The 21553-nt window shown below is 59.3% G+C and overlaps 1 protein-coding gene across 1 annotated transcript in view; it reads left to right on the top strand.

Moving 5' to 3' along the window:
- The window catches only part of LOC144955696 (intermembrane lipid transfer protein VPS13D-like), a 48850-nt gene that overhangs the window by 21158 nt on the left and 6139 nt on the right, over positions 1-21553 (top strand). Inside the window, exons 7-21 of the mRNA XM_078885845.1 lie at positions 704-770; positions 1737-2043; positions 6049-6114; positions 6363-6537; positions 8089-8198; positions 8955-9263; positions 11261-11643; positions 12098-12231; positions 12952-13149; positions 14740-14848; positions 15627-15812; positions 17498-17587; positions 18431-18571; positions 18738-18809; positions 20278-20352. Coding sequence (XP_078741971.1) covers positions 704-770; positions 1737-2043; positions 6049-6114; positions 6363-6537; positions 8089-8198; positions 8955-9263; positions 11261-11643; positions 12098-12231; positions 12952-13149; positions 14740-14848; positions 15627-15812; positions 17498-17587; positions 18431-18571; positions 18738-18809; positions 20278-20352 — 2422 coding nt within the window. The remainder of the gene's footprint in view (positions 1-703; positions 771-1736; positions 2044-6048; positions 6115-6362; positions 6538-8088; positions 8199-8954; positions 9264-11260; positions 11644-12097; positions 12232-12951; positions 13150-14739; positions 14849-15626; positions 15813-17497; positions 17588-18430; positions 18572-18737; positions 18810-20277; positions 20353-21553) is intronic.

The raw sequence follows: 21553 nt of genomic DNA, 5'->3' as shown, positions 1-21553 counted from the left end.
GTGTCTCTCCCCGTGTCTCTCCCCGTGTCTCCCCCCCCGTGTCTCTCTCCGTGTCTCTCTCCGTGTCTCTCCCCGTGTCTCTCCCCGTGTCTCCCCCCCGTGTCTCTCCCCGTGTCTCTCCCCGTGTCTCTCCCCGTGTCTCCCCCCCGTGTCTCTCCCCGTGTCTCTCCCCGTGTCTCCCCCCCGTGTCTCTCCCCGTGTCTCTCCCCGTGTCTCTCCCCGTGTCTCTCCCCGTGTCTCTCTCCGTGTCTCTCTCCGTGTCTCTCCCCGTGTCTCTCCCCGTGTCTCTCTCCGTGTCTCTCTCTGTGTCTCTCTCCGTGTCTCTCTCCGTGTCTCTCCCCGTGTCTCTCCCCGTGTCTCTCTCCGTGTCTCTCTCCGTGTCTCTCCCCGTGTCTCTCCCCGTGTCTCTCTCCGTGTCTCTCTCTGTGTCTCTCCCCGTGTCTCTCCCCGTGTCTCTCTCCGTGTCTCTCCCCGTGTCTCTCCCCGTGTTTCTCTCCGTGTCTCTCCCCGTGTCTCTCCCCGTGTCTCTCTCCGTGTCTCTCCCCGTGTCTCTCCCCGTGTCTCTCCCCGTGTCTCTCTCCGTGTCTCTCTCCGTGTCTCTCTCCGTGTCTCTCCCCGTGTCTCTCTCCGTGTCTCTCTCCGTGTCTCTCCCCGTGTCTCTCTCCGTGTCTCTCTCCGTGTCTCTCTCTGTGTCTCTCTACAGCCGGACACGCCCAGTAGGACGCGAGACACGGAGAACGGTGAGCCGAGAGACACGGAGCAAGCAGCCGGTACGTGGTGATGGTGGTGATGGTGGTGGTGATGGTGATGGTGGTGGTGGTGATGGTGGTGATGGTGGTGGTGGTGGTGGTGATGGTAGTGATGGTGGTGATGGTGGTGGTGATGGTGGTGGTGGTGATGGTGATGATGGTGGTGGTGATGGTGGTGATGGTGGTGATGGTGGTGGTGGTGATGGTGGTGGTGGTGGTGATGGTGGTGATGGTGATGGTGGTGGTGGTGGTGATGGTGATGGTGGTGGTGATGGTGATGGTGGTGATGATGGTGGTGGTGGTGATGGTGGTGGTGATGGTGGTGATGGTGGTGGTGATGGTGGTGATGATGGTGGTGGTGGTGGTGATGATGGTGGTGGTGGTGGTGATGGTGGTGGTGGTGGTGATGGTGGTGATGGTGGTGGTGGTGATGGTGGTGATGGTGGTGATGGTGGTGATGGTGGTGATGGTGGTGGTGGTGATGGTGGTGGTGGTGATGGTGGTGGTGGTGGTGATGGTGGTGGTGGTGATGGTGGTGGTGGTGGTGATGGTGGTGGTGGTGGTGGTGGTGATGGTGGTGATGGTGGTGGTGGTGATGGTGGTGGTGATGGTTGTGTGTGATTGTGATGTCACAAACAAGACGCTTCTGATGATAATGCCAATATCCCAAACACCTCTCATACCACCACCATCACCTCCACCATCACCACCATCACCTCCACCATCACCACCACCATCACCTCCACCATCACCACCACCACCACCACCACCATCACCTCCACCACCTCCACTACCACCACCACCACCACCATCACCACCATCACCACCTCCACCACCATCACCACCATCACCACCATCACCACCACCACCACCACCATCTCCACCATCACCACCTACTCCACCACCACCCTCTACCACCATCATCACCATCACCTCCATCACCACCATCACCACCGTCACCACCACCATCACCTCCACCACCACCAGATTCCCCCAAGGTGCGTTGCCTGCTGGACATCACCACGCTCCACCTACGGGACGTCGACTTCTACACAGCAGAACGAGTCCCCCTCACCTCCACCTCCACCACCTCCACCACCACCTCCACCACCACCACCACCACCACCGCCACGGGCAGCACCAGCAGCAGTAGCAGCAGCGGCAGTAGCAGCAGCAGTAGCAGCAGTGACGAGGCGCTGCTCAGCATGGGCTCCTACTCGGTGCGCCGTGTGGGACCACGCCTGCTGAGCCTCCCCGGCAGCTTGCGGATTCGTGTGGAGCGCAACCTGCACCGGTGCGCAGAGCCTACACATACACACACAGACACATAGTCACACACACACAGACACATAGTCACACACACACAGACACATAGTCACACACACACAGACACATAGTCACACACACACAGACACATAGTCACACACACACAGACACATAGTCACACACACACAGACACATAGTCACACACACACAGACACATAGTCACACACACACAGACACATAGTCACACACACACAGACATACACATACACACACAGACACATAGTCACACACACACAGACACATAGTCACACACACACAGACACATAGTCACACACACACAGACACATAGTCACACACACACAGACATACACATACACACAGACATACACACACACAGACACATACACACACTCACTCATACACACACACAGACACATACACTCACTCAATCATACACACACACACAGCCACACACATACACACACAGACACATAGTCACACACACACAGACATACACATACACACAGACATACACACACACAGACACATACACACACTCACTCATACACACACACAGACACATACACTCACTCAATCATACACACACACACAGCCACACACATACACACACAGACACATAGTCACACACACACAGACATACACATACACACAGACATACACATACACACAGACATACACACAGACACACACAGTCATACACACACTTATACACACACACACACACAGTCACACACACAGTCACACACAGTGACACACACACACTCACTCATACACTCACTCAACAACAACAACAACCGCCATTCGCCACTAAGTGGCGGTGACGTCACCACGACGCTTGTGCCAGGCCATGTGCACCCTGAGGCCACGTGAAGTGTCGAACGCCCGCTGGCAGGAGGTCACGGGGCAGACCCAGGTGCCACGGGTCGACTGACCGAGATGACCGAGATGACTGGCTGATCCACCACCTGTGCCCCCTACTGTGCCAACTTGCTGTGCTTTAGCCACCCGGCGCTCCGCTCGTTGTTGTGAGCGTCGCTCCTCCGCCCTCCGTTGTTGTTGGAGGGCGACTGCCTCCAACTGCCCAAGTAGCGTCCTTCACGAGCCTCCTCCACTGAGGCCGATCTTGACACCGCTGGTACCAGTCATCGGCAAGTCCACTCAGCTCCACGTCCTCCTGTACCACATCACTCCATCTCTTCTCCAGCCCGTGCCGCGCCCGTTTAGCCCCCTCGATCCGGCCGAACAAAAGCTGTTTAGGCATGCGGTGGCTGGGCATGCGGGCTACATGACCCACCCAACGCAGCCTTGCCTGCCGGAGGAGCTCACTGATGGGACTTTGCCCAGATCTTTCAAGGACTTGTGAGCTCCTCACACAATCCAGCCTGGTTAAACCCAGGATGGATCGTAGGCAGGCCAGCCTAAATGTTTCCAACCGGCGAAGATGCTCCATTAGGGGGGTCCACGTTTCGCAAGCGTAGAGAAGGGAGGGAATGACCGTGGCCGAGAAGACCTGAAGCTTCGTGCGGAGCGACAGACCAGGTAGCTTCCACACAGCGTTACGCAACCGATGAAAAGATATTGCCGCTCGACTGATTCGGAGTGAGACCTCTGCTGATAAACTGGAGCCGGTCATGAGCACACTGCCCAGGTATGGGAAACTCTCTACTCTCTCCACAACTGCCCCATCACCGATTGGGAGTTGTGGGGGTGGAGTGCCCGATGGTACAAAATACCCAGGCAGGTGCTTAGTTTTGGTGGGTGGCTGATGGTAAGGCCCCACCTCTTGGTGGCACACTCCAGTCTCAGCAGCAGCGTCTCCAACTCCTCTTCTGAATGAGCAGCTATTACCAAATCATCGGCATACATAACGTGGTTGACCAATAGGGAGCCATCCCTTGATCGCACCCGGGCGTCGATCAGCCTCCCATTATATCTGTACCAAATGGTAATTCCCCCGGTACAGCTTTTGAAGGCTTCACGAACTACGCAGTCGAAATAGATGTTAAATAATGTGGGAGCCAGAGGACATCCCTGTCGCACCCCAAGGTGTACAGGGAAAGGCTCCGACTCCCGGCCACGTAGTTTTACCCGGGCCCGCTCACCATCATGAAGGTCCTTAATGATCGTGAGCAGAGGGTCAGGGACTCCGAAAGCACGAAGAACAACCCAGAGCCCAGTCCTACTGATGGTATCATAGGCCTTGACCAGGTCAATAAAGCAGAGATGTAGGTCTTTTTGAAATTCCCTACACCTCTGCTGGAGCAGACGGACAGAAAATATGGCATCTGTGCAGGACCGCCCTTTCCTGAAACCGCATTGGGGCTCCGCAAGCCTCTCCTCAGCGTGCCTAGCAAGGCGATGTTGAATAATCCTTGCCAGGACCTTACCCGGCACACTGAGGAGTGAGATGCCTCTGTAGTTGTTACAGTCGGTACGGTCCCCCTTCTTAAAGAGGGGGACCACCAGGGCATCCTTCCAGTCCTGCGGAACCCGTCCAGTGGTCCAGACTGTTGTTATGATGTCATATAGGGCAGTCTGTGCACAAACGCCACCCTCCCTCAGCATTTCGCTTGGGAGATCATCTCTGCCCGGTGCCTTCCCTGGTCTCAGACTCCGGATCGCCCTCAGTACTTCCTCAACAGCTGGCACCTCAGCCAGCCACTCACAGGGGGTGACCTCTTCCAATATTTGAGGCACCGCAGCCTCAGCAGGGTCATCCCCACTTTGTGCCATGATGTTTTCCTGGCTGAGAGATTTTCCCTCCCCCAGGACCTCGCAGAAATGCTCAGCAAATCTGCAAACCTGTTCCTGGGGGTCGGAGATTGGATCACCGTTTTTTCCTCTAATGATGGTAATAGGTGTGGCGCTGCAGGTTACTTTTTTGATGGAATTAAATAGTGATTTGTGATCGCGGGCCACTGAGGCAGACTCCATCTCCTCAGCAACCCGCGACCACCACCCATCCTTACAGCGCCTTACGGCTCTCCGAACCTCCGAGCGAAGGCTGCGGTAAACCTCCTCATTCTCCGACGTGGGATGCTGTAGGCGATGAGAGTGGGCCTGTCGCTTTTTCTCAATTAACCTGAACACCTCCTCTGTCAGCCAGGGTTTCTGGGGAGGTCTGGACCGCGTACCCAAAGCAGCCATTGCAGCTGCATGAGTCACAGTCTTAAACCTCGCCCATTTACCCTCGACATCAGGAGGAGTGGGGGACGATGCCAACCCCAGCTGCAAGCAATGATGAAATTCTCGCTACACTCACTCACACACATACACACACACACAGACACATACACACACACATACACACTCATACACACACACAGACACATACACACACATACACACTTACTCACTCAGCCACTCACTCACTCAGCCACTCACTCACTCAGCCACTCACTCAGCCACTCACTCACTCAGCCACTCACTCACTCAGCCACTCACTCACTCAGCCACTCACTCACTCAGCCACTCACTCACTCAGCCACTCACTCACTCAGCCACTCACTCACTCAGCCACTCACTCACTCAGCCACTCACTCACTCAGCCACTCACTCACTCAGCCACTCACTCACTCAGCCACTCAGTCACTCATTCACTCACCCCCCTCCCTACCCCCTCCACCCCTCCCTCCCCTCTCCTCCTCCCTTCCTCCCCTCCTCCCCTGTGCGTGTGATTGTGTGTGTGTGACTGTGTGTGTGTGAGGGACTGTGTGTGTGTGTGCCTGTGTGTGTGTGTGACTGTATAACTGTGTGTGTGTGTGACTGTGTGTGACTGTGTGTGTGTGTCACTGTGTGTGTGACTGTGTGTGTGTGGCTGTGTGTGTGTGTGTGTGACTGTGTGTGTGTGACTGTGTGTGTGACTGTGTGTGTGTGTGACTGTGTGTGTGACTGTGTGTGTGACTGTGTGTGACTGTGTGTGTGTCACTGTGTGTGTGTGACTGTGTGTGTCTGTGTGTGTGTGACTGTGTGTGACTGTGTGTGTGTGTCACTGTGTGTGTGACTGTGACAGGGAGTCGTGCCGTGTGGGGGTGCCGGACGTGCGTGTGTGCCTGCTGGTGGCGCGTGGGCGAGCGGTGTGTGTGTGTGTGTGACTGTGTGTGTCTGTGTGTGACTGTGTGTGTCTGTGTGTGACTGTGTGTGACTGTGTGTGTGTGTCACTGTGTGTGTGCCTGTGACAGGGAGTCGTGCCGTGTGGGGGTGCCGGACGTGCGTGTGTGCCTGCTGGTGGCGCGTGGGCGAGCGGTGTGTGTGTGTGTGTGACTGTGTGTCTGTGTGTGACTGTGTGTGTGTGTGTGTGACTGACTGTGTGTCTGCCTGTGACAGGGAGTCGTGCCGTGTGGGGGTGCCGGACGTGCGGGTGTGCCTGCTGGTGGCGCGTGGGCAAGCGGTGGCCACTCGTCGCCAGTGGGCCACCCTCAGCGGGCTGCTGCAGGGCAACCTGGGGGAGGTGCTGGAGGAACCACCCAGACCCTACACACTGCAGGAGCCCTCCACACACGTACGCTACACTCACACATTGTCACACACACAGTCACACACACACAGGCACACACACACACAGTGTCACACTCACATACACAGTCACACCCACACACAGACACAACAACAACTGCCATTCGACACTAAGTGGCAGTGACATCACCACGACACTTGTGCCAGGCCAAGTGCACCTTGAGGCCACGTGAAGTGTCGAACGCCCGCTGGCAGGAGGTCACGGGGCAGACCCAGCAGGTGCCATGGGTTGACTTCTGTGCCAGGCTAGGTGCATGACGAGAAGGTCACAGGACAGACCAAGCAGGTGCCACAGGTTGACTGCTGTGCCAGGCTAGGTGCAGGAGGAGGAGGTCACGTGACAGACCCTGCAGGTGCCACGGGTTGACTGCTGTGCCAGGCTAGGTGCATGACGAGGAGGTCACAGGACAGACCCAGCAGGTGCCATGGGTTGTGCTGCTGTGCCAGGCTAGGTGCAGGAGGAGGAGGTCACGTGACAGACCCTGCAGGTGCCACGGGTTGTGCTGCTGTGCCAGGCTAGGTGCATGAGGAGGAGGTCACGTGACAGACCCAGCAGGTGCCATGGGTTGTGCTGCTGTGCCAGGCTAGGTGCATGAGGAGGAGGTCACGTGACAGACCCTGCAGGTGCCACGGGTTGTGCTGCTGTGCCAGGCTAGGTGCATGAGGAGGAGGTCACGGAACAGACCCTGCAGGTGCCATGGGTTGACTGCTGTGCCAGGCTAGGTGCATGAGGAGGAGGTCACGGGACAGACCCTGCAGGTGCCATGGGTTGACTGCTGTGCCAGGCTAGGTGCATGAGGAGGAGGTCACGGGACAGACCCTGCAGGTGCCACGAGTTGTGCTGCTGTGCCAGGCTAGGTGCATGAGGAGGAGGTCACGGGACAGACCCTGCAGGTGCCATGGGTTGACTGCTGTGCCAGGCTAGGTGCATGAGGAGGAGGTCACGGGACAGACCCTGCAGGTGCCACGGGTTGACTGCTGTGCCAGGCTAGGTGCATGAGGAGGAGGTCACGTGACAGACCCTGCAGGTGCCACGGGTTGTGCTGCTGTGCCAGGCTAGGTGCATGAGGAGGAGGTCACGGGACAGACCCTGCAGGTGCCATGGGTTGACTGCTGTGCCAGGCTAGGTGCATGAGGAGGAGGTCACGTGACAGACCCTGCAGGTGCCATGGGTTGTGCTGCTGTGCCAGGCTAGGTGCATGAGGAGGAGGTCACGTGACAGACCCTGCAGGTGCCATGGGTTGACTGCTGTGCCAGGCTAGGTGCATGAGGAGGAGGTCACGGGACAGACCCTGTTGATAATGATGTTGATGTTGATGACGATGTTGATGACGATGATGATGTTGATGACGATGTTGATGATGAAGACGATGATGACGATGTTGACGATGTTGATGACGATGATGACGATGATGATGATGTTGATGACGATGTTGATGACGATGTTGATGACGTTGATGATGTTGATGTTGATGTTAATGATGATGACGATGTTGACGTTGATGACGATGTTGACGATGTTGCTGCTCCCGCGTAGACGGTGCTGAGTGGGGAGGTGTTCAGCTGCCTGGCGTTCTCCCTCCACATGGTGGACGTCACTCTGGAGCTGGTGGACGCTAGCGGGGAGAAGCTCCAGTCCTTAGCACGGTGAGTCACCCACTCACTCACTCACCCACCCACTCACCCACCCACTAACCCACCCACTCACCCACTCACCCACTCACCCACTCACTCACCCACTCACTCACCCACCCACTCACTCACCCACTCACTCACTCACTCACCCACTCACTCACTCACTTACTTACCCACTCATTCACCCACCCACTCACCCACCCACTCACCCACTCACTCACCCACTCACTCACCCACTCACTCACCCACTCACTCACCCACCCACTCACTCACCCACTCACTCACTCACCCACCCACTCACCCACCCACTCACTCACCCACCCACTCACTCACCCACTCACTCACTCACTCACCCACCCACTCACCCACCCACCCACTCACTCACCCACCCACTCACTCACTCACCCACTCACTCACCCACCCACTCACCCACCCACTCACCCACCCACTCACTCACCCACTCACTCACTCACCTACCCACTCACTCACCCACTCACTCACTCACCCACCCACCCACTCACCCACCCACTCACCCACTCACTCACTCACCCACCCACTCACCCGCTCACTCACTCACCCACCCACCCACCCACTCACCCACCCACTCACCCACCCACCCACTCACCCACCCACTCACCCACCCACCCACCCACTCACCCACCCACTCACCCACCCACCCACCCACCCACTCACCCACCCACTCACCCACTCACTCACCCACCTACTCACCCACTCACTCACCCACCCACCCTCTCCCCTCCCCCTCAGCGTGGAGCTGACTCGCTCCCGGCTGGAGTTTGAGAGTTTGTCTGACGGATCGCGAACCCTCCACCTGGTGTCCCGCTCCGTCTCCGCTCACGACACGCGACCAGCCCCTTCGTCAGACGACGCCTCCAGCGCCGGGCACCCTCACCCCGCCTTCAGCACGGTGCTGCAGGCCGGTGGTGGTGGTGGTGGTGGTGGCGGTGGTGGCGGTGGCGGTGGTGGTGGTGGTGGTGGTGGCGGTGGCGGTGGTGGTGGCGGTGGTGGTGGCGGTGGTGGTGGTGGCACAGAGTTACAGATGGAAATTCACTACAGGTGGGTCACTCGCTCAGTCATTCGCTCAGTCAGTCAGTCGCTCAGTCAGTCAGTCGCTCAGTCAGTCAGTCACTCAGTCAGTCACTCGCTCAGTCGCTCAGTCAGTCGCTCAGTCAGTCAGTCGCTCAGTCAGTCAGTCGCTCAGTCAGTCAGTCGCTCAGTCAGTCACTCGCTCAGTCGCTCAGTCAGTCGCTCAGTCAGTCAGTCGCTCAGTCAGTCAGTCGCTCAGTCAGTCAGTCACTCAGTCAGTCACTCGCTCAGTCGCTCAGTCAGTCGCTCAGTCAGTCAGTCGCTCAGTCAGTCATTCGCTCAGTCAGTCAGTCGCTCAGTCAGTCAGTCGCTCAGTCAGTCAGTCACTCAGTCAGTCACTCGCTCAGTCGCTCAGTCAGTCGCTCAGTCAGTCAGTCGCTCAGTCAGTCAGTCGCTCAGTCAGTCAGTCACTCAGTCAGTCACTCGCTCAGTCGCTCAGTCAGTCGCTCAGTCAGTCAGTCGCTCAGTCAGTCAGTCACTCAGTCAGTCACTCGCTCAGTCGCTCAGTCAGTCGCTCACTCACTCGCTCAGTCACTCACTCACTCGCTCAGTCACTCACTCACTCGCTCACTCGCTCAGTCACTCAGTCACTCACCCACTCGCTCAGTCGCTCACTCAGTCACTCACTCACTCAGTCACTCAGTCGCTCATTCAGTCGCTCACTCACTCAGTCACTCGCTCACTCGCTCAGTCACTCACTCACTCACTCACTCGCTCAGTCACTCAGTCACTCACCCACTCGTTCGTTCACTCACTCAGTCAGTCACTCAGTCAGTCAGTCACTCGCTCAGTCGCTCAGTCAGTCGCTCACTCACTCGCTCAGTCACTCACTCACTCGCTCACTCGCTCAGTCACTCAGTCACTCACCCACTCGCTCAGTCGCTCACTCAGTCACTCACTCACTCAGTCACTCAGTCGCTCATTCAGTCGCTCACTCACTCAGTCACTCGCTCACTCGCTCAGTCACTCACTCACTCACTCACTCACTCGCTCAGTCACTCAGTCACTCACCCACTCGTTCGTTCACTCACTCAGTCAGTCACTCAGTCAGTCAGTCACTCGCTCAGTCGCTCAGTCAGTCGCTCACTCACTCGCTCAGTCACTCACTCACTCGCTCACTCGCTCAGTCACTCAGTCACTCACCCACTCGCTCAGTCGCTCACTCAGTCACTCACTCACTCAGTCACTCAGTCGCTCATTCAGTCGCTCACTCACTCAGTCACTCGCTCACTCGCTCAGTCACTCACTCACTCACTCGCTCAGTCACTCAGTCACTCACCCACTCGTTCGTTCACTCACTCAGTCAGTCACTCAGTCAGTCAACCATCAGTGGGTGATGCTTGCCTAGGGGCACCCCCAGTGGAAGCTGACTAACTCCCTGTGTGAGAATTGTGGTGACGGTGGTGGTGGTGACGGTGGTGATGATGATGATGATGGTGGTGGTGGTGGCGATGGTGACGATGATGATGGTGGTGGTGATGATGATGACGATGGTGATGATGGTGGTGATGGCGATGATGATGATGGTGACGATGGTGACGACGATGATGTTGATGATGGTGACGATGGTGATGATGGTGGTGATGGCGATGATGATGATGGTGACGAGGGTGACGACGATGATGTTGATGATGGTGACGATGGTGATGATGGTGGTGATGGTGACGACGATGATGTCGATGATGGTGATGGTGGCGACGATGATGATGATGATGACGATGGTGATGGTAGTGGTGACGATGGTGACGATGATGACGATGGTGGTGGTGACGATGGTGATGATGACGATGGTGACGATGATGACGATGATGATGATGGTGATGATGATGACGACGATGGTGATGGTGGTGGTGACGACGATGATGATGACGATGGTGATGATGGTGATGATGATGACGATGGTGATGGTGACGATGGTGACGACGATGATGTTGATGATGGTGACGATGACGATGGTGACTCCGCAGGTCCTCCCCCTCCTCCCCCTCCCCCCCATCCCCCTCCTCCCCCCCCTCCCCCTCCCCCTCCCTCACCGTGGTCCTCAACTCACTGCGGATCGTCCCCTCACTCTGCTGGCTGAGAGCCGTACACCACTTCCTGTCGGCCGATCCACTTCCGGGTCAGGGGTCGACCGTAACCGCGGCGACGGCGACGACGACGACCTCGGCGGCGACCTCTACGGCCGCGTCGTCGCCACGGGGGGCGGCCGCTGGGGGTCAGAGGTCGTGGCGGGTGGGCGAGCGTCCGGGGTCGGAGGTCAGGCCGGTGAAGGCCGGCGTGATGACGCGCCGGGCGGACCGTGACCCCGGGGGCGACCCCACGGCCATGCAGCTCACCATCAACGTCACAGGTGGGGGGGGGGAGGGGAAGGAGGAAGGGAGGGGTGGGAGGGGTGGGGGGGGAGGGTGGGAGGGAGGTGAGGAGAGGGATTTGTGGGAGGGAGGGAGGTGAGGGAGTGAGGGGTGGGAGTGAGGAGAGAGGGGGGTGAGGGGGGGAGGGAGGGAGGGAGGGAGGAGAGAGAGGGAGGGAGGGGAGGGAGGGAGGGGGGTGAGGGGGGAGGGAGGGAGGGAGGAGAGAGAGGGAGGGAGGGGAGGGAGGGATTTATGGGAGGGAGGGGAGAGGGGGGTGGGGTGGGAGGGAGGGTCAGGATGGGACCCACGGCCTCCTGCGTACCAGGCGAGGTAGTCAACAGCTCCTAGCCGCTGTGGTGTCAGGGTCAGGATGGGACCCACGACCTCCTGCGTACCAGGCGAGGTAGTCAACATCTCGCCGTGGCTTGACCTGCAGCTGTGTGCGTGACCCAGGCACAGAGTTCGTGTTCCTGGAGAACCCGCAGTGCGACAAGTCTGCCGCAGTGGTGGTGAGAGGCACGGCGGTGATCGCGTACAAACCTCACCTGCTGGAGCGGCCCTTCTCAGCCATCCTCAGTGGGCTGGAGGTGACTCACTCACTCAGTCACTCAGTCGCTCAGTCACTCAGTCACCCACTCAGTCACTCAGTCACCCACTCAGTCAATCACTCACCCACTCATTCACCCACCCACCCACTCACTCACTCACCCACTCACTCATTAACTCACCCACTCACTCACTCACCCACTCACCCACTCACTCACCCACTCACTCACCCACCCACTCACTCACCCACTCACTCACCCCCCCACTCACTCACTCACCCCCCCACTCATTCACCCACCCACTCACCCACCCACTCACCAACCCACCCACTCACCCACCCACTCACCCACTCACTCACCCACTCACCCACTAACTCACCCACCCACCCACCCACTCACCTAACCACCCACCCACCCACTCACCCCCCCACTCACCCACCCACTCACCCATCCACCTACCCACCCACCCACTCACCCACCCACCCACTCACCCACTCACCCACCGACCCACTCACCCACCCCCCCACTCACCCCCCCACTCACCCACCCACTCACCCATCCACCTACCCACCCACTCACCCACTCACCCACCTACCCACTCACCCACTCACTCACCCACTCACTCCCCCACTCACCCACCCACTCACCCACCTACCCACTCACCCATTCACTCACCCACTCACCCCCCCACTCACCCACTCACCCACCTACCCACCCACTCACCCACCCACCCACTCACTCCCCCACTCACCCACCCCCCAGGTGTTCTCGTGTGAGTTGGACTCCCCCCAGGAGGGATCTCCCCTCTCCATCGTGGACCCCGTGGAGCTGCAGGTGGACGTCAGCCGCTGTCGGGGTGGTGGTGGCGGTGGTGGTGGTGGCGGTGGTGGCGGTGGTGGCAGTGGGGGTCTTGCCGACGCATGCCCACACTCGGACGACTACTCGCAACCCGTGCTGGAGGTGACGGTGGTGACGGTGGTGATGGTGGTGGTGATGGTGTTGATGTTGGTGATGGTGATGGAGGTGACGGTGGTGGTGACGGTGGTGGTAATGTTGGTGATGTTGGTGGTGGTGGTGATGGTGGTGGTGGGGAGTGGTAGTATAGTAGTGGTGGTGGTGTTGATGGTGGTGATGGTGGTGATGGTGGTGATGGATGGTGGTGGTCGTGATGGTGGTGATGATGGTGGTGGTGATGGTGGTGGTGATGGTGGTGTGTGTCTGTGTGTGTGTATGTGTGTGTGTGTCTGTGTGTCTGTGTGTGTGACTGTGTGTGTGTGACTGTGTGTGTGACTGTGTGTGTGTGACTGTGTGTGTGACTGTGTGTCTGTGTGTGTGTCTGTGTCTGTGTGTGTGTCTGTGTCTGTGTGTGTGTGTGTCTGTGTGTGTCTGTGTGTGTGTCTGTGTGTGTCTGTGTCTCTGTCTGTGTGTGTGTCTGTGTGTGACTGTGTGTGTGTGTGACTGTGTGTGTGTCTGTGTGTGTGTGTGTGTGTGTCTGTGTGTGTGTGTGTGTGTCTGTGTGTGTGTGTGTCTGTGTGTGTATGTGTGTCTGTGTGTGTATGTGTGTCTGTGTGTGTATGTGTGTGTGAGGTGGGGAGCGGTGTGTGTGACTGTGTGTGTCTGTGTGTGTGTGTGTGTGTCTGTGTGTGTGTGTGTCTGTGTGTGTGTGTCTGTGTGTGTGTGTGTCTGTGTGTGTATGTGTGTGTGAGGTGGGGAGCGGTGGTGTAGCGGTTAGCGCGCTGCGCTATGAACCTGGCGACCCGGGTTCGATTCCCGCTCACGGCCAACACCAGTGACGATTATCTGAACCGGTCCTGGGCCTCCCCTAGGTCGACTCAGCCTGAAATGAGTACCCGGTGCGGTGTGTAAACATCGCCACTGGGGAGACAAAGGCGGTCGGGCGTGGTTCTGGCCACCCACCCCCTCGTGTACCGTTCTGGCCTTCATAGGTGCTCGCTAACAGCACTTGCCCCTACAGTCTGTTAAGGCTATACGGGGGATATTTGTCTTTGTATGTGTGTGTGTGTCTGTGTGTGTGTGTGTCTGTGTGTGTGTGTGTCTGTGTGTGTGTCTGTGTGTGTGTCTGTGTGTGTGTGTGTCTGTGTCTGTGTGTGTGTGTGTGTCTGTGTGTGTGTGTGTGTGTGTCTGTGTGTCTGTGTGTGTATGTGTGTGTGTCTGTGTGTGTGTGTGTCTGTGTGTGTGTGTGTCTGTGTGTGTGTGTGTCTGTGTGTGTGTGTGTCTGTGTGTGTGTGTGTGTGTGTCTGTGTGTGTGTGTGTGTGTCTGTGTGTGTGTCTGTGTGTGTGACTGTGTCTGTGTGTGTGTGTGTGTCTGTGTCTGTGTGTGTGTCTGTGTGTGTCTCTGTGTGTGTGTGTCTGTGTGTCTGTGTGTGTGACTGTGTGTGTGTCTGTGTATGTCTGTGTCTGTGTGTGTGTGTGTCTGTGTGTGTGTGTGTCTGTGTGTGTGTGTGTGTCTGTGTGTCTGTGTGTGTGACTGTGTGTGTGTCTGTGTATGTCTGTGTCTGTGTGTGTGTGTGTCTGTGTGTCTGTCTACAGGTGGTGCTGTCCAGTCTCAGCGTGCGTCTCTCCTACAACGACCTGAGGCTCTTTGCCGGCATCGTCGCCTCGCTCCGAGCCCAGGCCGACTCAGCCAGCAGTGGAGCAGGTGCAGGAGGTAGCGACGCTCACACAGCGTCACACACCCACATCTGTGTCTGTGTGTCTGTGTGTGTGTCTGTGTGTCTGCGTGTGTGTCTGTGTGTCTCTGTGTGTGTCTGTGTGTGTGTGTCTGTGTGTCTCTGTGTGTGTCTGTGTGTGTGTGTGTCTGCGTGTGTGTCTGTGTGTCTGCGTGTGTGTCTGTGTGTCTGCGTGTGTGTCTGTGTGTCTGTGTGTTTCTGTGTGTGTCTGTGTGTGTGTGTGTCTGTGTGTCTCTGTGTGTGTCTGTGTGTGTGTCTGTATGTGTCTGTGTGTGTGTCTGTATGTGTCTGTGTGTGTGTCTGTGTGTGTGTCTGTGTGTGTGTCTGTGTGTGTGTCTGTGTGTGTGTCTGTGTGTGTCAGTGTGTGTCAGTGTGTATCAGTGTGTCTGTGTGTGTGTCTGTGTGTGTGTCTGTGTGTGTGTCTGTGTGTGTGTCTGTGTGTGTGTCTGTGTGTGTCTGTGTGTCTGTGTGTGTCAGTGTGTATCAGTGTGTGTGTGTGTGTCTGTGTGTGACTGTGTGTGTGTGTGTGTGTGACTGTGTGTGTGTGTGTCTGTGTGTGACTGTGTGTCTGTGTGTCTGTGTGTGACTGTGTGTCAGTGTTTGTGTGTTGACCACCCACCCCCTCGCGTGCCATTTTGCCCTTCATCGCTGCTCGCTAACACAACACTTGCCCCGACAGCCCTGCTAGAGGCTACCCGAGGGAGCTTTGTCTGTAGCTGTGTCCTCCGCGTGCTGTGCGTTGTGCAGGAGGGGCGGTGCTTCCCGCTCTGCCCGTGACGTCAGGGTCAGGCTGGGGGGGGTCAGGGTCAGGGTCAGGGTCAGGGTGGGGGGTGGCGGCAGGGTGGGTGGCGCACGTTCGCTCCGGCAGCGTCTGCGTCTGCATCATCGACGACCTCGACTGCGACGTCCCGCTGCTCGAACTCACCCTCACTGGTGGGGGGGGGGGGGGGGGCGGGGTGATTGACATCACCCATCCACCCACTACCATCACCACCACCCACCCATCTACTACCATCACCACCCACCCACTACCATCACCACCACCCACACATCTACTACCATCACCACCCACCCATCTACTACCATCACCACCCATCCACCCATCTACCATCATCACCACCCACACATCTACTACCATCACCACCCACACATCTACTACCATCACCACCCACCCATCTACTACCATCACCACCCACACATCTACTACCATCACCACCACCCACCCATCTACTACCATCACCACCCATCCACCCATTACCATCACCACCACCCACCCATCTACTACCATCACCACCACCCACCCATCTAATACCATCACCACCCATCCACCCACTACCCTCACCACCACCCACCCATCTAATACCATCACCACCCATCCACCCACTACCCTCACCACCACCCACCCATCTACTACCATCACCACCACCCACCCATCTAATACCATCACCACCCATCCACCCACTACCCTCACCACCACCCACCCATCTAATACCATCACCACCCATCCACCCACTACCCTCACCACCACCCACCCATCTAATACCATCACCACCCATCCACCCACTACCCTCACCACCACCCACCCATCTACTACCATCACCACCACCCACCCATCTAATACCATCACCACCCATCCACCCACTACCCTCACCACCACCCACCCATCTAATACCATCACCACCCATCCACCCACTACCCTCACCACCACCCACCCATCTAATACCATCACCACCCATCCACCCACTACCCTCACCACCACCCACCCATCTAATACCATCACCACCCATCCACCCACTACCATCACCACCACCCACCCATCTACTACCATCACCACCACCCACCCATCTACTACCATCACCACCCATCCACCCACTACCATCACCACCACCCACCCATCTACTACAATCACCACCCATCCACCCACTACCATCACCACCACCCACCCATCTACTACCATCACCACCCATCCACCCACTACCATCACCACCACCCACCCATCTACTACCATCACCACCCATCCACCCACTACCATCACCACCACCCACCCATCTACTACCATCACCACCCATCCACCCACTACCATCACCACCCATCCACCCACTACCATCACCACCACCCACCCATCTACTACAATCACCACCCATCCACCCACTACCATCACCACCGCCCACCCATCTACTACCATCACCATCCATCCTCCCACTACCATCACCACCACCCACCCATCTACTACCATCACCACCCATCCACCCACTACCATCACCACCGCCCACCCATCTACTACCATCACCACCCATCCTCCCACTACCATCACCACCACCCACCCATCTACTACCATCACCACCCATCCACCCACTACCATCACCACCACCCACCACTACCACCACCACCACCACCCCACTACCACCACCCACCCACTACCACCCACCCACCACCACCACCCACCACCACTACCACCACCACCACCCACCCACCACTACTACCACCACCCACCACCATCACCACCCCCCACGACGTACGCTGGCTGGGGCCCGACTGTGAGCGCCGTTCATCCTCAGCGGCACTTGCCCCACAGCGCGGTGCAAGCTACCTGGGTAACTTGCGCCTTTGCCTCGCAGGGTTCCACTTTGAGCAGAGCTTCTCTGCCCAGCTGGAGGGCAGTGCCCAGTTCACTCTGATGGCCGACTACTACAACAGACAGCTGTCTGGTGAGTGGGTGAGTGGGTGGGTGAGTGGGTGGGTGAGTGGGTGAGTGAGTGGGTGAGTGAGTGGGTTAGTGAGTGAGTGGGTGAGTGGGTGGGTGAGTGAGTGGGAGAGTGAGTGCGAGTGAGTGAGTGGGTGAGTGGGAGAGTGAGTGGGTGGGTGGGTGAGTGGGTGGGTGGGTGAGTGAGTGGGTGGGTGAGTGAGCGAGTGAGTGAGTGAGTGGGTGAGTGAGTGAGTGAGTGAGCGAGCGAGTGAGCGAGTGGGTGAGTGGGCGAGTGGGTGAGCGGGTGGGCTAGCGAGTGGGTGACTGAGCGAGTGAGCGTGTGAGCGGGTGAGTGAGCGAGTGGGTGAGCGAGTGAGTGAGTGGGTGAGTGAGTGAATGGGTGTGTGGGTGGGTGAGTGAGTGGGTGGGTGAGTGGGTGGGTGAGTGAGCGAGTGAGCGGGTGAGTGAGCGAGTGAGCGGGTGAGTGAGTGAGTGAGCGGGTGAGTGAGTGAGTGAGCGAGTGAGTGGATGAGCGGGCGAGTGAGTGAGTGGGTGAGCGGGCGAGTGAGCGAGTGAGCGAGCGAGTGGGTGAGTGGGCGAATGGGCGAGCGGGCGAGGGGGCGAGTGAGTGAGCGAGCGGGCGGGCGGGCGGGGCGAGCGAGCGAGCTGGCGATGTGGGCGAGAGGGCGAGCGGGCGAGCGAGCGGGCGAGCGAGCGGGCGAGTGGGCGGGCGGGCGAGTGGGCGGGCGAGTGGGCGGGCGAGTGGGCGGGCGAGCGGGCGGGGCGAGCGGGGCGGGGCGAGCGGGCGGGCGAGTGGGCGAGCGAGCGAGTGAGCGACACTGGGGTGACCTTTGCCCCGTACCAGGCTGGGAGCCCTTTGTGGAGCGCTGGCCGGCGCGAGTTCATTGGTTCACGGAGCCGGCCAATCAGATGCACCCGTCCCGGCAGATCGTCAAGGTGACGGCCAAGGAGCGGCTCTACGTCAACATCACCGCCAGCCTCATCGGTGAGACGCTCACCACCACCACGCTCACCACCACGCTCACCACCACCACCGCCACGTTCACCACCACCACCACCGCCACGCTCACCACCGCCACGTTCACCATGACGTGGTATTGGGGTTCACCATGGCGTGGTATTGGGGTTCACCGTGGTACTGGGTTCTACAGCTGTGTTCCAGACAACGAAGCGAGCCTGGTTTCCGGGTCCTGAAGACCAAGATGGCCGCTCGCCCAACCAGGGTGAGTGGGTGGGTGGGTGGGTGGGTGAGTGAGTGGGTGAGTGAGTGGGTGAGTGGGTGGGTGAGTGGGTGGGTGGGTGAGTGGGTGGGTGGGTGGGTGAGTGAGTGGGTGGGTGAGTGAGTGGGTGAGTGGGTGGGTGGGTGGGTGGGTGAGTGGTGGGTGGGTGGGTGGGTGAGTGGGTGGGTGAGTGGGTGGGTGGGTGGGTCGGTGAGTGAGTGGGTGGGTGGGTGGGTGGGTGGGTGGGTGGGTGGGTGGGTGGGTGGGTGAGTGGGTGAGTGGGTGGGTGGGTGGGTGGGTGAGTGGATGGGTGGGTGAGTGGGTGGGTGAGTGAGTGGGTGGGTGGGTGGGTGGGTGAGTGGGTGGGTGGGTGAGTGGGTGAGTGGGTGGGTGGGTGGGTGAGTGGGTGGGTGGGTGGGTGGGTGGGTGAGTGGGTGGGTGGGTGGGTGAGTGGGTGGGTGGGTGAGTGAGTGAGTGGGTGGGTGGGTGGGTGGGTGAGTGGGTGGGTGGGTGAGTGGGTGGGTGGGTGGGTGGGTGGGTGGGTGAGTGGGTGGGTGGGTGAGTGGGTGGGTGGGTGGGTGGGTGAGTGAGAGGGTGGGTGGGTGAGTGGGAGGGTGGGTGGGTGAGTGGGTGGGTGAGTGGGTGGGTGGGTGGGTGGGTGAGTGGGAGGGTGGGTGGGTGAGTGGGTGGGTGGGTGAGTGGGTGAGTGGGTGAGTGGGTGGGTGAGTGGGTGAGTGGATGGGTGGGTGAGTGGGTGGGTGGGTGGGTGGGTGGGTGAGTGGGTGGGTGGGTGGGTGAGTGGGTGGGTGAGTGGGTGGGTGGGTGGGTGGGTGGGTGGGTGAGTGAGTGAGTGAGTGAGTGGGTGGGTGAGTGAGTGAGTGAGTGAGTGGGTGGGTGAGTGAGAGGGTGGGTGGGTGAGTGGGTGGGTGGGTGAGTGAGTGAGTGAGTGGGTGGGTGAGTGAGTGAGTGAGTGGGTGGGTGAGTGAGTGGGTGGGTGAGTGGGTGGGTGGGTGGGTGGGTGAGTGAGAGGGTGGGTGGGTGAGTGAGAGGGTGGGTGGGTGAGTGGGTGGGTGGGTGGGTGAGTGAGAGGGTGGGTGGGTGAGTGAGAGGGTGGGTGGGTGAGTGGGTGGGTGGGTGTTGCATCTGCCAGTCATCTGAGTCAGTCAACCCATGGCACCTGCAGGGTCTGTCCCGTGACCTCCTGCACCTAGCCTGGCACAGCAGTCAACCCATGGCACCTGCTGGGTCTGCCCCGTGACCTCCTCCTCCTGCACCTAGCCTGGCACAGCAGTCAACCCATCTTAACCTTGTCACAGAGGTCGCAATCGGGTACCCGATACCCGGCCGGGTACGGGTAGCCGGGGAAGGAATCAAAACTCGTTTGCGACCTCTGCCTTGTCACGGTCCGCACTTGCCCCTACAGTCTGCTGAGGCTATGCGGTGGAACTTTGTCTCTTGTGTCTGTAAGCAGCGTCGCTCTCGCAGTCTCGGAGCCGCAGTTCAGCTGCACTGGCCTCCATGGACAGGGGCAGCGCGGAGAGAGTTGGTGAGTGGGTGGGTGGGTGGGTGAGTGGGTGGGTGAGTGGGTGGGTGGGTGGGTGGGTGAGTGGGTGAGTGGGTGGGTGGGTGGGTGGGTGGGTGAGTGGGTGGGTGAGTGGGTGAGTGGGTGGGTGGGTGGGTGGGTGAGTGGGTGGGTGAGTGGGTGAGTGGGTGGGTGGGTGGGTGGGTGAGTCGGTGGGTGGGTGGGTGGGTGGGTGAGTGGGTGAGTGGGTGGGTGGGTGGGTGGGTGAGTGGGTGAGTGGGTGGGTGGGTGGGTGGGTGAGTGGGTGGGTGGGTGAGTGGGTGGGTGGGTGAGTGGGTGAGTGGGTGGGTGGGTGGGTGAGTGAGTGGGTGAGTGGGTGAGTGGGTGAGTGGGTGAGTGGGTGAGTGGGTGAGTGGGTGGGTGAGTTGGTGAGTGGGTGGGTGGGTGGGTGAGGGAGTGAGTGGGTGGGTCGGTGGGTGGGTGCGTGAGTGGGTGGGTGGGTGAGTGAGTGGGTGGGTGGGTGAGTGGGTGGGTGGGTGAGTGGGTGGGTGAGTGAGTGGGTGAGTGGGTGGGTGAGTGGGTGAGTGGGTGGGTGGGTGGGTGAGTGGGTGAGTGGGTGGGTGAGTGGGTGGGTGGGTGGGTGAGTGGGTGGGTGGGTGGGTGAGTGGGTGAGTGAGTGGGTGGGTGGGTGGGTGAGTGAGTGGGTGAGTGAGTGGGTGGGTGGGTGGGTGGGTGGGTGAGTGGGTGGGTGAGTGAGTGGGTGAGTGGGTGAGTGGGTGAGTGGGTGGGTGGGTGGGTGGGTGAGTGAGTGGGTGGGTGGGTGGGTGGGTGAGTGGGTGGGTGAGTGGGTGGGTGGGTGAGTGGGTGAGTGGGTGGGTGAGTGGGTGGGTGAGTGGGTGGCTGGGTGGGTGGGTGGGTGGGTGAGGGAGTGAGTGGGTGGGTCGGTGGGTGAGTGAGTGGGTGAGTGGGTGGGTGGGTGGGTGGGTGGGTGGGTGGGTGGGTGAGTGAGTGGGTGAGTGGGTGGTTGAGTGGGTGGGTGGGTGGGTGAGTGAGTGGGTGGGTGGGTGAGTGGGTGGGTGAGTGGGTGGGTGGGTGAGTGGGTGAGTGGGTGGGTGAGTGGGTGGGTGAGTGGGTGGGTGGGTGGGTGGGTGAGGGAGTGAGTGGGTGGGTCGGTGGGTGAGTGGGTGGGTGGGTGAGTGAGTGGGTGAGTGGGTGGGTGGGTGGG

This window comes from Lampetra fluviatilis, unplaced genomic scaffold (assembly GCF_964198595.1).
Source record: "Lampetra fluviatilis unplaced genomic scaffold, kcLamFluv1.1 SCAFFOLD_638, whole genome shotgun sequence".
NCBI lineage: Eukaryota > Metazoa > Chordata > Hyperoartia > Petromyzontiformes > Petromyzontidae > Lampetra > Lampetra fluviatilis.
Note: the sequence above shows the minus strand (reverse complement) of the source record. Positions and strands in the feature narration are given on the sequence as shown.